The sequence below is a fragment of the Callorhinus ursinus genome, unplaced genomic scaffold (assembly GCF_003265705.2).
Source record: "Callorhinus ursinus isolate GAN/ISIS: 27379988/994484 unplaced genomic scaffold, GSC_fseal_2.0 scaffold6, whole genome shotgun sequence".
Classification (NCBI taxonomy): Eukaryota; Metazoa; Chordata; class Mammalia; order Carnivora; family Otariidae; genus Callorhinus; species Callorhinus ursinus.
The window spans coordinates 27,102,737-27,119,207 of NW_027397068.1; the positions used below are offsets into that span (position 1 = coordinate 27,102,737).

At 40.0% G+C, this 16,471-nt stretch overlaps 2 protein-coding genes across 5 annotated transcripts in view; one reads left to right on the plus strand and one right to left on the minus strand.

Annotated features, from left to right (window-relative positions):
• PDSS2 (decaprenyl diphosphate synthase subunit 2) overlaps window positions 1-16,471 on the minus strand; it is a 253,130-nt gene that overhangs the window by 31,376 nt on the left and 205,283 nt on the right. For all 4 annotated transcript variants that reach the window (XM_073893735.1, XM_025863433.2, XM_025863446.2 and 1 more), the window contains one exon: window positions 4,730-4,762. In XM_073893735.1, the coding sequence (XP_073749836.1) occupies window positions 4,730-4,762 (33 nt within the window). The remainder of the gene's footprint in view (window positions 1-4,729; window positions 4,763-16,471) is intronic.
• LOC141372897 (large ribosomal subunit protein eL39-like) lies at window positions 6,207-6,830 on the plus strand. Its single transcript, XM_073893493.1, has one exon. It carries the CDS (start codon window positions 6,255-6,257, stop codon window positions 6,408-6,410), a length of 156 nt encoding a protein of 51 aa, XP_073749594.1. The 5' UTR covers window positions 6,207-6,254; the 3' UTR covers window positions 6,411-6,830.

A 16,471-nucleotide genomic window follows, 5' to 3' on the forward strand; every position in this document is an offset into this window, starting at 1 on the left:
CTGTATTGTGTCTACTAAGACTTCTGCAGTTTTAACTAGGTAAGTAAGACCTTCCTCGTTTTTCCATTTTAAAAGCTACTGGGTGGAATCGCCTTACAGTGACACAGCCCCTGTCCCTGCCCAGACTCCAGGTGGATGAGTTTCCGAGATAGGTAGAGTGCTCCCACGAGTGTGTTAACCACCTGACAGAGGCGGGAGAGACGTAATGAATTAATAGCTGTTGAGTGCTTTGATATCTTAAGATGAAAGGCACTGTGGCGGTGCAAAGCATTCATATCCAGACTCGATCACAACAGGAACTCAATTAAAAAGTAATTCCATGTCTTATCCGAGTGTTTGAGTACAGACCACTGTTTTGCAGAAAGTGACAGTCTCAAGATCCAGCCAAGACTGATTTTGAAGTTACCACCTCTTCCCCCTCTTTCTTGACTTCCTCGCCCTGCTGAGACCAACAGAATTTGAGAGATGGCAGGTGAGGCCACAGAGCACATGGCCAAAATAATTTCCTATGGTCCTCAGAATCGGAATTTTCAGATAAAATTTGACTTTTGGGTAAATACGCAATCACTTGGAAGTAACAAAATTTCCAGCCATGAATACATTTCATGATGATCTCCAGAAATGGCTGCTAAGTTTTTAAAATGTCCTTTTACAGATAATCCCACAAGGGCAGCCCTGAGCTACTAAGCATGGGGCCTGCATCAGTCAGCATGAGCACCATGATCATGCCAAACAGAGAGGAACAGACCTGCGGTCATGACAGGTATTACTATGGGCCCATGGTACACTGCACGGGAGACAGTATCATTAACTGGACCCTGCAGACATCTCCCCCATACCTAGAAGAGATGGATACAATCTTTTTTCCCCCATGTTACTTGGCTTTAGGTCTGTGTAAGGATGATCAGTTTAGATTAATTGCCTAGATCAAGAGACGGCTCTTAAGTGTCAGAACTGTGCCACATATTCCAGAGGGGTGGGTTCTGTTTACTGGCATGAGAAATATTGTCATGAGGCACTTGGGAAGGCAACCATAGGGCTATTAACCATTGAGATGGATTGTGTTATATAGTCAACATATTCTTATAATGGTTCATTGAGGTCTACAATACTCCATTCCAGACCTCCCAGAACCTCCCACACTTCTAGAATAACACTAAGGCAACTCACATGCATGCATTCACCAAGCCCTCCTACGTAGAGGCCTGTGCTGGGTACAGATGATGTGACCATGTACGAGGCCCTGCCTTTGGAGCTCTTATGTTTCAGTGAAAGAGAAAAAGCAGGAACAAGCAACTCAATGAAAATGATAATTTTACATTACTATAAATGTTAACAAATATAGAGCAAAGGGGGGGTAGCTACTTTATTATTTTTTTTTTAAAGATTATTTATTTGAGGGAGAGAGAAAGAGAGAGAGAGAGAGAGCACAGAGAGTGAGTGAGAACACGAGTTGGGGGGGGAGGCAGAGGGAGAGGGAGAAGCAGGCTTCCCACTGAGCAGGGAGCCCGATGTGGGGCTCGATCCCAGGACCCTGGGATCATGATCTGAGCTGAAGGAAGATGCTTAACTGACTGAGCCACCCAGGCGCCCCGGGGAGTGGCTACTTTAGACAGGGAGGTCTGAGTCAAGGAAGCATGTGATGGCAAGGCCTACATCAGTCTTGCTCACAGTGACAGGCAGCACTTGCATAGTGCCTTGCACATATTAACTGTTCAATACACAGTGGCTGGGTGGATAAAGTGGATGAAGGGATGAATCTGGACCTCGGGTATACAAGATAAGAATGCCCCCCACCCCTCAAAAAGAATGTCTTCTCTCAAATTCGGAATGGGCCCAAAGAACTGACTAACACTCTTCTAAACTGCTTGCTGTATATGAAGCAAACCGAAGGAAGACCAGAGAGGTTAAGTGATACTAGATTTTGCAGTGAGTTGGTGGCTAAACCACTGCTTTGCCCAGGGGTGTTCTATCTGTGCATCATGTTTTATCTTTTCTCTTAACCTCTTCAATTGTCATGTGCCTCTGCGATAAAAAACCCTAAAGGAGTTCTCTGAGTCATGAATAAACATCAATGATCAATAGTCACTCCATTGCCAAACTGTGTTGACTTTTCCCTGACTCTTTTTGTTAGTTTTCCTTTACTATCACACAGTGAAATCCCAGCCTTTATCTACAAGCTAGTATATTACAGCCTTCCCAAACAATCTTTTTAACTCTGTTGATATCTGCAATGTGTATCAAAAGCATCTTTCCTCTCTGATTGAGATAAAAAACCCTATACCAGATTTTTTCCTGAAACTAACTTCATGTGTCTTCTCTTTTCTTACTCATTTCTTACTCTTCTATTTTCTACATTCATCCACTCCCTCCCCGCCTTCCTCCCTCATTCAGTCACTCACCTTTACCATGTGCCAAACACTGTGTTAACCACTGAGTATACAAAGACAAATAAGACACTGTCCTTGCCCTTAAAGAGCTCATAGTGTATGGTCTGTCCCATAAATGGGGCGTTATATTACAGAGTAAGTACAATCACTGAGAGATGCACAAAGTATTAAAGAATGAAGGAAAGCACTTAATCCAGCCTGGGGAACCAGGGAGGACCACCTGTAGGAGATGATCCTAACTGGAGCCTTACAGAAAGAACAGGGGTAGCTGATAAAGGGGGAAGGGCATTTCAAGCAGAGGGAACAGCATGAGCCAAGGCCTGGAAAACAGAAACTGTATGTTTTGTGTGATGTGGTGTTGCCGGAACACAGGGTAGGAAGAGATGACGCGGGAGAGTCCCTCTAGGGGGTGAAATCATCTAGCAAGCTTTGAATTTGCCTTATAAATGACATGAGCCAATGGCAGGTTTTAAGCTGGAGTCTGAAACTGTTGGGTTTATGATTTAGATAGACACTGCAGTTGGTAATGGACTTGTGGTGACAAAGTCAGGAAGACCAGTCAGTAGGCTTTCCAGTAGTCAGGTGAAGAAATTCAATGTAAGTAATGGAAGACAGATCAAGAGGAGGGGCTGGATTTAAGAAAACGTAGGATACCAAAATGGCATGACTTGGTAAAGAACCTGGGGGAGAGGGAGTAGGAGCCGTCAAGGGTGACTTCTAAGATTCTCACAGGGTTGACTAGGGGGATGACAGGGCCAACATCAGGAGACAGAATAAGTTAAAAGGACAAGAAATACAACATGAGTGGACACTGATGTAAACCATGGACTTTGGGTACTGATGATATGTCCATGTAGTTTCTCTGACTGTAACAAATATATCACTCTCCTGCAGAATAGATAGTAGGGGAGGCTGCGTGTGTGTAGGGTCAGGGGATATGGTAACTCTTGATACTTTTTGCCCAATTTTCCTGTGAACCTAAAACTTCTCTAAAAAATAAGGTCTATTTAGGGGTGCCTGACTGGCTCAGTTACAAAAGCATGCAACTTTTGATCTTGAGGTCATAAGTTTGAACCCCACATTCGGTGTAGAGGCTACTTAAATAAATAAAGCTTAAAAAAAAAAAAAAAAAAAAAAGACCAGAGATGTCAGACAAGACAAGATGGTGAGTTCAGTTTAAGATGCCTGTGGGAGACCCAGGAGGATAGTCCACAGCCCGAGTTTGGGTACGTAAGGGTCAAGTAGACATCTAAGAAGAGTGATACATATGGGGGCCCTCAGTTTAGAGGTGCTCTTATCTAGATTTTCTGAAAGGAAGCAAAAGTTTGTGAGACAGAGAGAAGGAAGAACTGCATCTCAGTCAAGGAAAAGAGAGCAAATGCATGGAGCCATGGGTGTATCCCCCAGGGGCTGTCAGGAGAGCACGAAGTTCCAGATCAGCCCTGAGAGATCATCGTGGGTTTCAGTTGTCCCACTGTGAGCAGAGCCCTTACAGCTTGTATTTCTTCCTCCTTGTCTTTGGAGTGCAGGTGTGCTCATACCCGAGATAGTCCTGATTGCTGCATAAACCAGATGGTTAGCACGTTCTTTTAGCCAAGCAGCTATATGCAGCCCACGCACCTGCTACAATGCTCCATTTGTCCCCGGGGGGAACACAGAATGTGACCGAAGTGTGTTCGGGGGCTTGCACTGGTGCACTGCAATCTGAACTCTCACAGCGGTTTTTAAACAAGGCTGTGTGTTGGAATGATCTGTGGAGCCTTTTTTCAAATACTTCCTTCCTGCCCCTGCCCTGCTCTCCCCACCAGGGGATTTTGATCTTGGTGAAAGAGGGTGTGATGCTGCACCTAGGCATGTGTGTTTTCAAAAGCTCCACATATGATGTGAAAACTACTACCTTTAGGAGTCTAAGTCGGCTCTGTGTGGTGCTTCTCACGTATTATCTAATGGTGCTAAAAGCCGAAGATGCCAAAGGCATCTTTCTAGCAATGGTGAGGGATCTTATCCAGTTTATTTTTCCTCATGGCTCTTACCACCACATAACTTTATATGATGTATCCATTTAGTTGTTTATTAGTTATCTATCTCCCACAATGGACTGTAAATGTCCCAAAAGAAAACACTTCATCTGGATTTCTGTTGTAGTCTCAACACCTAACAGTGTTTGGGATGAAGTAGGCACTCAGTAAGTATACTTACCTGCTAATGCCTGTTACTTAACAGGGAATGTCCCCCAACTTTGAAAGGGATGATTCTCTTTTGACCTTTCAAATATAAACAAAAACCACACACCAAACTGAAATGTATAAAACTGTATAGTAGATATAAAATCTACTTACCTTAGCATAGTCTAATCTTCCTTTCTCTTGAGCCTAAAGTAGAAAGAGGAGGAAATTAATTTGTTAGTTCTTCAAAAATTATTTAGTGCTTCTATAACTTGTACTTCTCCAAGAATAAAGGTCAACACTCTCTCCCTTGGTCCCCTACTATGTATCTCTTTATACATCTACATAGTTGTATCTCTATACAACTATATACATATAACACTTTTAAATACAATGAAGAGTTGAAAGAACAGGATAGTGAGCACACGTATACATTCTATCTAGACATGACAATGGCATACATCATGATTCTTCACCCCACCAAGCTTCAGCACGTTTTATAAGCACAGAATGTCTCATACATAACCACATGACTGCTATCGAATGTTGCAAACTAACAATAATTCCATATTATCTAACATATAATCTATATTCAAATTTCTCCTATTGTCCCTAAATTATCTTTATTAGCTTCCCCCCCCAACCAGAATTAATCAAGATTTGCACATTGCACACGGTTTTTGTATCTCTGGTTAGTCTTTTTTTTTTTTTTTAAATCTTTAATTTTTTATTGTTATGTTAATCACCATACATTACATCATTAGTTCTTGATGTATCTCTGGTTAGTCTTAAATCTAGACTAGATCCTCCCCATTTTTCAAGAAGTAAAAATAAAAACCATTAACTTTTTCATGAAAATCACTGACTTTTTTTTTTTAGATTTTATTTTTAAGTAATGTCTACACCCAATGTGGGGCTCAGACCTACAACCCCGAGATTATGAGCTGCATGCTTGACTGGCTGAGCCAGCCAGGCACTCTGAAAATCATTAACTTTTTTGATTTGTCATATTATTTTTCCACTGTGTCATTTAACTTGTCCCTGTTTTGCTTGCAAGCTGAAAGTTGGGTCTGAAAAAGCTTGCTTAAACGTTTCTGCCATGAGTACTTGATACAAAATATTACATACTTAATACTGTATCAATTCAGGAGGCACAAAATGTCAGGCTGTCATCGCTCTTAGTAGTGCTATAAATTTGATCACTTGGTTAAGGTGGTGACTATCAGATGGTTCCACGGGAGTGACATGTTTCCTCCTGTATAAACAGTAAGTAATCTGTGGGGCCATGGTCTCTTCCACTTCCTTTGGCATAATTTTTATTATGTTGTATTGTTGAAAGACCCCCACCTCCACTCCCCACCCCACCAGGGATGATAGAAAGGTGGAATTGAAAACGGCATACTAGGGGTGCCTGGGTGGCTCAGTTAGTTAATCTAATCTGAGTCTGATTTCAGCTCAGGTCATGATTTCGGGGCTGTGAGATCGAGTGAGCCCCACACAGGGCTCCACGCTCAGCATGGAGTGTTTGGGATTCTCTCTCTCCTTCTGCCCCTGCCCCTGGCACTTTCTCTCTCTCTAAAATAAAATAAATCTTAAAAAAAAAAGACATTCTATATGGGGTCAGACTTTATTTAAAATATTTTAGTTATTAGCTCTTTTTCGCCGCCATCCTGCTCTGCGTGGCTGGCTGCTTCTCGCCATGTCTTCTCACAAGACTTTCAGAATCAAGCGATTCCTGGCCAAGAAACAAAAGCAGAATCGTCCCATTCCCCAGTGGATTTGGATGAAAACTGGTAATAAGATCAGGTACAACTCCAAAAGGAGGCACTGGAGAAGAACCAAGCTGGGTCTGTAAGGCATCACACGTCATGAGATGACACACCTAACTGGCATACATATTTAATTAAGCTGCGTGAAGATCATGTGTTCTATCATTCTGTAAACATCCTTCCTACCTGGCCATAGACTTGTCTTATCATGGAAATGATTTTTCTGACTATGCCTCTGCACCAGTAGGTTGGTTCAGTAATAAATGTGAGACCTCTCGGCTCTACTACTGTTGTGTTTCTGATTTGCAAAGTACTGAATTCCCCACCTGTCAGATCATGCACAGCACTGTCAGAACTTCCTGCAGTGATAGAAATGTCCCTTGACAAGCAAGTATGTAAAGTGTGGCTAGGGGGTGCCTGGGTGGCTCAGTGCCTTAGGCCCAGGTCATGATCTTAGGGTCCTGGGATCGGGCTCCCCACTGAGCAGGGTATCTGCTTGCCCCTCCCCTGGCTCGAGCTCTCTCTTCTCAAATAAATAAAATCTTTAAAAAAAATATTTTAGTTATTAAAAATTTAAAATTAACACATATACTCAAATGTATTATATATAATATCCTAACATGATAGAGACAATCAATGTATTAATCTTTGTTTATATATCAGCTCATTTTTGTAGACTTCAGAATAAAACTCCTGCTACCTCTGCGCAGAGGAAGAACTATTCAATTTGCAAATAGGTTAGGTCTTGAGACCATTTTGTTCCTAAGTCAAATTACTACTTGAGAGAAAAGATGTTTATATAACATTGGTCCTGACTCTTCTTGCTTCTTTATAATCCTTTAAAAATTTTATACAAAGATGCCTGCATTTTGTTTTTCTTATTTTCATAATAACTGCTCAGGTATTAGCCATTGGTACCATCACAAACCACTCTAAGTTAAAATTGTGACTTGAATGTTATTCTATGACACAAAAGGCTTCTGCAACCAATGTAATATAACAAAGAATTTGGAGTTTTCAATCTGCTCTTCAAATGTTTTAGGGATCTAGATTTTCAGTGAACTATGAAGAGTTTGAATTTAATCCCGAGATGCATTATGCCACAAGGAATAGGAGTCAGTTCTTTTTTTTTCTTTAAAATTTTTTATGTTAACCACCATATATTACATCATTAGTTTTTGATGTAGTGTTCCACGATTCATTGTTTGTGTATAACACCCAGTGCTCCATGCAGAACGTGCCCTCTTTAATGCCCACCATCAGGCTAACCCATCCCCCAACCCCTCCCCTCTAGAACCCTCAGTTTGTTTCTCAGAGTCATCATCTCTCATGGTTCGTCGAATAGGAGTCAGTTCTTGCAGAAATGTAAAAACTAGGCTTATTCTTCTCTTTGCTCAGATATTTTATATTGACTTGTGTGTCTGTGGACATCTCCTCCCAAAATAGTCTTGTCTACACTGAAAACCCCTCTTTCTCCACTATAATATCTGCAGTTCATAGGGAGCCCTTGAACATGTCTGTATAGGTGTACTCATGACCAAGCTACTAAACTTTGTTAGTGCACAAATAGGAACTGGCTTTGATCCAAGTAATAATCCACGGCTTGTGACCAAAATTTTAGCAATAGCATTTCACAATTTGCTTAGTTCTCAAACTCCCAGCTGTCTCTTAAATTCATTTTAGGTTAAGAGATGGCTGACATTGAGGTTGATCCTGTGGTCACAAGCTTCCCACCTTTTCAATTGTTCATCCTTTCTCTTGTCTCTTACTGATTAGTATGGATTGCTCCAGCACAGCACTTTTCAAATGATGCACAAACTGGGAGCTCTACAGAATTGTTCCTGTCAAACAACTCATTCCCGCAACAAATTTGCCATTTCCTCACTACTTTCAATTCTGTTCCTGTTCTAACCAGCTCAACATTCAGCATATTTCAACATTCTTACCTTTCAGTGTTTAACACAAAGGGTATGTTAAAAGTGTTGAAAGTGGTATTTGTTGAAGGCTAGGAAGTTGAGGAGGTTTTGTATCTTGAGATTGCAAGGTAAGGAGAGAGGGAGAAATGAAATAATTTACAATGACTTAGGGTGGACTTTTCCTTTTGGAGGTATTAGGTCAGTTTCCAGTTTGTCTCATAAAAATAAAAACAAAATCCCAACAACTGTTTCTTCAGGTAGGAAGAAGGAATGTAACGTTGTTCATAGATAAGAACATTAGAGTGGTCCTATCAGAAATTTTTATAAAACCAATTTTCCCTACTTGGATTATAAACTAATTATCTTAGAGAATTCTATTATTTTGAGGTACTTGTGCTTTATTAATCACAAGCAATTTTCAAACTCTCTCACTTTATTTTGTATTGCTAGCTTGGTCACCACCCTTTCAGCCAGTAGAGATAGACTTTGTTGGAGACAGTGGCAGAGAAACACCATGTATGGAATCCACATCTGTTCAATAACAGCTCTTCAATGTTTTGAAAGCTGAGAGATTAGAAGCCTCCATAAAATGACGATCACTGCAGCCATTACAACCTGAACAGACGTCAGCTGTTGATAATGCAGCTCTCCTAAATGTCCTTTTTATTTTATCACAACAAACATTCTAGTTCTGTGAAACCATTTCATCCTTGACTGCTTTAGCTTGTACCTAAAAGTATGAGTTATTTTATAAAACAAATGACTATTTAAATCTTTATAGGTATATAATATGTATGTATTTCCAGCCATGTGTGTTAATATCTACACAGGTCATCTACACGCCTAAGAGTATACACATTCGGATACAAAATTTTTTTCACAAAAGGCTTTTATAGGTTTTAAAAATATAGCACAGTAGAAACTGACAGAAATGACGATTTAATCCCCTCTATAAATAATATTTCTCATTAAACATTACCTATTCTATTTCTTTTTGTGAAACAGTTAATTTGGGAGGGGCCATAGTTTCTCTTTGACCAGATGATTGCTCATTCACTAAATTCATCAGGCACCTCCTACGTGTCAGGTACTGCTTAGGCACTGGAGAAGGAGCCATGAACAGAACAGATAAAAATCTCTGCTCTCATGAAGCTTATATTCTAGGGGTTGCACAGCCTTGTTTAAATGGGCTTCACATACAATCTCCCTCTAGGACTTAGGCTCTATGGGAATAGACCAACTTTCTCTCCTGCTCACAACTGTATTCCATGTCTAGATCAGGATTAGTATAGAGCACATGGCCAATCATATCCGGGGAATGAACGCATAGATGGATAAGTGCTTTTTCTTTATATATGTTGGTTATGTCCTGTCTATTCAGGAAACTTACAAAGCAAAGTTCATCATACTCACTCCTAGTTTTAGGAAAGTTTGGTGTTTAGATTCAGAGTGTCAGGATGTAGTTAATGTGAACCATTAGCTGATGTTTGACAAATCATTTTTACCTGTATTGAACAATACCATATGTTCACTTTACTGCCCAACTGCTGTTTATAAGTAGGCTAAGGAGAGAAATCTACGGAATATAAATTCAAAGAGTTCATGAAAATCAAACAACAGAAAGAACAGAGAAGAGTGATCTAGTAGCCTTCTCCCAGACACAGCAGTTTAGTTTAATTAAGTGCCTCAACCCTGAAAGCAGTGTGTTGAAGTAGAAAGAGCCCGGAACAGACACCTCAGGACATTTCAAGAGCCACACCTCAAAGCTTAGGGTGCTAAGGACACCTTGTCTATGGAGGAAAGCAAGTGGCTAATATCTCCAAAAAGCACTGTGACCTCCTGGGAAGATGTGATATGCTGGGTGTCAGAAAATATGGTTTCTAGCCCATAATACATTAATACCTCCAAGGATTTTAAAATTTTTCTGTGCATCTTCATTTTCTTATCTGTAAAATAAGAGTATTTACTAGACCCTATGTTCCCAAATGTTGGGCTCTCACAAATGCTGGACTGGCTATCGGAATCACCTAGATAGTTTGTTAAAAACGCAGTACCCTCACCCTGAGTGTCTGACTCATTTGAAGATCACTGGTCTAGACTGTGTCTAATGTTCTTTTCAATTTATTCTTCCATATGCATCAGTGTTTACTTCAAAGGCTAAATGAGAACAACTATATAAACTCCTTAAGTCTCAAGGAGAATGGAGTGCTATAACTTTCCCCTTTTTTCTGACATCTGCCACTTATGTATATTTCTAGCACAGCAAGATATTATTAAAATAACTTTCTCACTAGGGCCCAAAATAGGCTGATATAAAATAAATCCAGACTGTATTTCAACAGCCAGCAGTCCTGAACCTCTTCCTGACACACTGTTCATCTCCAGAAGCCACTGTAAATTCTCCCATACACGACAATTCCCTGCGGGCTTCATTACTAGGGTCTTTAAAAGGGATTCACTCATCTTTTTGCCTCCTGTAGGTGTGCTTCTTGTCAATCCAGGTCAGGAGAAAAGAAAGTAATTTTTCCCAGTCTTTAGCAGTTCACAGAGAATGTGTGGTTTGTACCTTGTTTTATCTTAAAAAAAAAAAAAATGTGAAAATAGACAAGATAGTGTGCCAGTGCTCATGACACCAGAGGCCTCCTCAGACAACTACAGTGAGCACTGTAAAACAATATTCTGTACAAAAGCAAAAAAAAAAAAAAAAAAAAAAATCCAGCATTCTGAGTGAGAGGATGCACAGAGGGATTAATTCCAAAGGTTTATATAGCAGTCTCAGTGGACCAAAGGCAGACAGATTCCCTGTTCGTAAGTAATGGATGTACAATATGGTCTTTTAAGAAACAAATGCTTTCTTATAAGTCAGGTAACAAAGAAGGATTGGATGACATAAATGAACTGTTTCCAATTTTCAACTACTAGTATCTGGACTTGAAGGCTGGATATGGAGAAACCTTTTTCTAAAAGTAGAAAACTAATATTCCACAGCAGGGAGTCCAGAAATTGCTAGAGACTGATCATCTCTACTTATCATGTTATTCTTCCCAAATGCTAGCAGCTATATATGGGAATAACAGTCGTTTTTATTTTTTTTTATTTTATTATTTTTTTTGAAGATTTTATTCATTTGCGAGAGAGACAGAGAACAAGCAGGGGGAGAGGCAGAGGGAGAGGGAGAAACAGACTCCCCGCTGAGCAAGGAGCCCAATGCGGGACTCGATCCCAGGACCCTGGGATCATGACCTGAGCCGAAGGCAGACGCTTAACCATCTGAGCCACCCAGGTGCCCAATAACAGTCGTTTTTAAAGAGAGATTCTCTTTTTAAAATTTTAAGGAAAACTACCTTTCTCCTCAAACTTTTATTCTTTTTTCCTCCTCAAACTTTTTAGTTTGAGGAGAGAACATCATGAACACCCATTTGCCCTCCACCCACATGAACCAATTGCTAATATTTTGTCATCTTTGCTTTCTCTTTAGATGATCATTTGCTGCCTATCTGAGAGGAAGCTGTAGACACCATGTCTCATCCCTGAATACTTCAGCATTTATCTCCTAAGAACAATGATGTTCTCCTGCATAACCACAAACCCATTATCACATCCAACAAGTTTAACGCTTCCTATAATGTCTAAGAAGTCTGTACTCAAATGTTTCCAGTTCAATCAATAGTGTCGTTCAGAGCTGTTTTTATCCCGATCCGAGATCAAATTAGAAATCATACATTCTCTTTGGATGTCATGGCTTTTAAATCTCTTCTAATCTACAAGAGTCCCTACACCATACCTTTTCTGTCTTTCATAATACTAGCATTTTTTAAGAGTTCAGGTCAACTGCCTTGGAGAATGTCCCTTATCCTGGATTTGTCTGATTGTTTTCTCATGATTAGATTAAACGAAAACTTTTTTTTGGCAAGATAACTACATACATGATGCTGTATACTTCCCCATTACATCAGGAGTCATACAATATGTTTGTCTCGTTATTGGTGAAACTAAGTTTGTTCACCACTTCCCTTTGTATTTAATAAGTAATCTGTGGGATGCTTTGAGTCCATGTGAATATTTGGTTCCTTTCTAACCATTCATCCAATTGTCTTAACCCATCATCCATTAGTAATCCTTGTTTGAGTAAAAGATTACTTTGGTGGCTACAAAAACAATGACACTTTAAAGGTCAATACATTATATGTTAAAAAAAAAAAAGAAGAAGATAGCAGGAAGGGAAGAATGAAGGGGGGGAAATTAGATGGGGAGACAAACCATGAGAGACTATGGACTCTGAGAAACAAACTGAGGGTTCTAGAGGGGAGGGGGTGGGGGGATGGGTTTGCCTGGTGATGGGTATTAAGAAGGGCACATACTGCATGGAGCACTGGGTGTTATACGCAAACAATGAATCATGGAACACGACATCAAGAACTAATGATGTAATATATGGTGATTAATATAACATAATAATAAAAAAATAAAATAAAATAAAATTTAAAAAAAAGGTCTTTTGCAAGACTATCACTGGCTCCTTTAGAGAAGATGGGTGTTACTGAAAATAAATTCTCTGTGCATTTGTATTGGTATGAAGAGGTAGAGTTTAGTTTATACATGAATGAAAAGGTTTATAGGGGAACAGAGGAAGGGAGGAAGGGTAGGACTTCCATCCTCATCCTAGAATGGTTTGGGTAGTGTATGAGGATTTAGAAAACTTACAAATCAGGGGCACCTGGGTGGCTCAGTTGCTTAAGTGTCTGCCTTCAGCTCAGGTCATGATCCCAGAGTCCTGGGATGGAGCCCTGTGTTGGACTCCCTGCTCAGCAGGGAATCTGTTTCTCCCTCTTCCTCTGACCCTTTCCCTGCTGTGTTCTCTCTCTCTCAAATAAATCTTTTAAAAAAATTAAAAAAAAAAAAGCTTACAAATCAGAATCTATTAGATCTGCTAGCCCCAAAGTTTAAGCAGTTGAATTTTGGTTTGGTAGGAGAAGCAGGCCTTGTACCAATCCAGCTTTCCAGTTACAAAGCGGGGAAGGTGTCAGAATAGAAAGGAACAGGGCAGGCTTCTTTGTGATCCTGATCATTCCTGCCTACTAATAAGATAGTATAGAGGCATCTGCAAGGAAGTCAACACCATTTAGAACTGGACTTCTCGGGAACCTGATGTTACTTTCTCTTTCACCTGGGAAAGCTAATCTTTGGAGGGAAATGTGAATGTTCAAGGATTAGCTTTTTTGTATTCTCTTCCTCTGGCTAACTGGGAAAAGAGGAAGCAACAGACAGGCGCACAGAAGGTCATGGTGTCCAATTAAAAAAAAGAGGAGGATAGGAGCGACTGGGTGGCTCAGATGGTAAGCATCTGACTCTTGATTTCGGCTCACGTCATGGTCTCACAGTTATGGGATTGAGCCCCAAGCTGAGCTTCGTGCTCAGTGTGGAATCTGCTTGAGAGTCTCTCTCTCCCTCTCTCTCTCTCTGCCCCTCTCCTTGCTCACACACTTTCTCAAAATAAACAAATAAAACCTTTACAAAATAAAAAAATAAAAAAAGAGGAAGGGCTTGTGTTATCTACATAATACATTTTTGTTTATTCAGAAGTCTTGTCAACATTTTGCAAACCTTTTTTTCTTGCTATGCTTTCTTGGAATCTGGAAGAGACATGAAATTTAAAATTTCAAACACAGACAAAATCTACCCAGATTGCAGAAAGGCCATGAGCAAGGAAATCAGGCTGAATATGGAACTGAGTTGTTTCCTCCAGTGGCCAACTATCAATGTGATGGCCACCAACCTTGATGGTGCACCTCAAGCTCATGATGTCAAAAACCAAACTTATACCAGTTTTTCCACTTAACTTTTCTATTTCTATTAATGGCATGATTGTTCCCGTAATCCAAATTCAAAATCCTGGTTTTGGCCTCTGCCTGCCCTTCCCCAGTACACACCTACCAGCTTCTCCCTATCATACCAATTTTCAGGCCCTGTACATTTTCTCCCTGAAAAGCATTTTTTTTTTTGCCCCCAAAGATTTTAAGTAATCTCTACACCCAAGGTAGGGCTTGAACTCATGACCCCAAGACCAAGAGTCGCACGCTCTGCCAACTGAGCCAGCCAAGCGCCCCTCTCTGAAGTGAGTTTTACACCTAACCTCCTTCTTGTCACCAACACTCTGATCGGTACTTTTCTCCCGAACGTATCAACAGGTTCCCCAAACTTCCTAACCAATCTCCTTCTTTCTACTATTTCCTTGTTCCTTTAGGATGTAGCCAGACATAGCTCTCTAAAACACATTTCAGACCTTGGCATTACCTGGTTCAAAGACTTTCAGTGTCTGCTCCCTGACCTGCTCCCTCAAGTTCGTTTTCTGCAAGCAAACATCCAGAGTCTTACTATTTTAAAGAGTATAATTCAGGGGCACTGAGTACATTCAGAATGTTGTGCAACCATCACCACTATCTAGTTCCAGAACATTTCTGTCATACTGTAGCACATATCAATACTTCATTCCTTTTACATCTGGATAATATTCCATTGTATGGACATACTATATTTTGTTTATCCATTCATCATTTGATGGACGTTGGGTTGTTTCCACTTCTTGGCTCTTGTAAACATTGCTCTTCTGAATTTTCATGTACATGTTTTTGTTTGAACCAAAGTCTTTAAACATAGGCATTACGTACTATTTCAGAGCAATTCTTTGCCTGTCCCTATACTGCCCTATATTTTTCACATTCGATCCAAACGATAATACTTGAGTTTCTTTGAATACAGTGCATTTGCCCATCTGCATTCCTTTTTCATGACTTCTGTTCCCTAGGAAGCCTCCCATTCCCATCTTTGCCATCGAGACCTGCTTCTTCAAGGACCCTCTCAGATATCACCAATTTCTCAAATCATTTCTTGACTTTCCTCTGTGCTCTCTAAATGACATCATTACAATATTCCTTGTGTTTGTGTGTTTCTTTTATTCCCTCTTTAAGAGGCCATAGACAACCTCCCTACAGGCAATTTACTGCTCTATCTCCTGTAGTCAAGCACTTTATTTCCTTAAATATAACAGAAAACTTTAAGAAATATTTTAATTTGGGAGATATCTAGAGCCATTTCAGTCTTTGTGGTCTCATATACAGTCCCTTCAAATGCCCACACTGTCCACCCTCTGTGATAGAGGATGTCAATATTATTCCTTTTGAAACAACTCAAAATAAATAATTAGAAGAATATCAGGTAGCATTAATGAAGACTCTTTGTACATTTTCTCTTTTGGTTAGGAATACACATGTGTTATGTTTATGTACACCAGCCTTGACTAGCAATCTCTGCTTCACGTTTTGAATAAGAAGTAATAGCAGGAGTGAGTTGTACCTTAGCATTGGTAAAATGTAGTTCTCATTGGGGAGGGTATGTGCTATGGTGAGCACTGTGAATTGTACAAGACTGATGAATCACAGATCTGTACTTCTGAAACAAATAATGCAATATATGTTAAGAAAAAAAAAAAGAAGAAGATAGCAGGAGGGGAAGAATGAAGGGGAGTAAGTTGGAGGGGGAGACAAACCATGAGAGACGATGGACTCTGAAAAACAAACTGAGGGTTCTAGAGGGGAGGGGGGTGGGGGGATGGGTTAGCCTGGTGATGGGTATTAAAGAGGGCACATTCTGCGTGGAGCACTGGGTGTTATGCACAAACAATGAATCATGGAACACTACATCAAAAACTAATGATGTAATGTATGGTGATTAACATAACGATAAAAAATTATTTTAAAAAAATGTAGTTCTCTTAAGGTAGTTTATGGCTGGTTACAACAGTGTCAGAATGTCACAAGCCTAAGTGACATTTCAGTACTTTCAGAAACAGTCAGGAAAATATAATCATAATTCCTATCTCTTCAGTGACTTATAATGGCAGCAGAAAACTAGAAGATCATTAAAAATAAAGCTTGCTGACCTGCAATAGCCTCTGAACTCCCTGAGAGAGTCAGAGCTCTGTGGTTCTCTGAAGGATTCTACTTTCTTTTACTAGCAATCAAAATGGTAACTGAGTAATGACTTCACCTCCCTAGGGTGAATCACCCATTCACTCAGTATTTTACCTGATCATTATTTTTCAGCGGCTACAAATTTAAATTTAAAATTAAGGTAGAATTTAGTATGGAAACATTGTTCAACAAATATTTTTCAGCTGTTTCAGTTCTGGCCTGGTGCTCTTAACTGCCTCTTACAAAAGGGGTGTGTGTGTG

Coding starts and splice junctions, on each gene's coding strand:
- LOC141372897 (XM_073893493.1), top strand. CDS start 6,255: ATGTCTTCTCACAAGACTTTCAGAATCAAGCGATTCCTGGCCAAGAAA.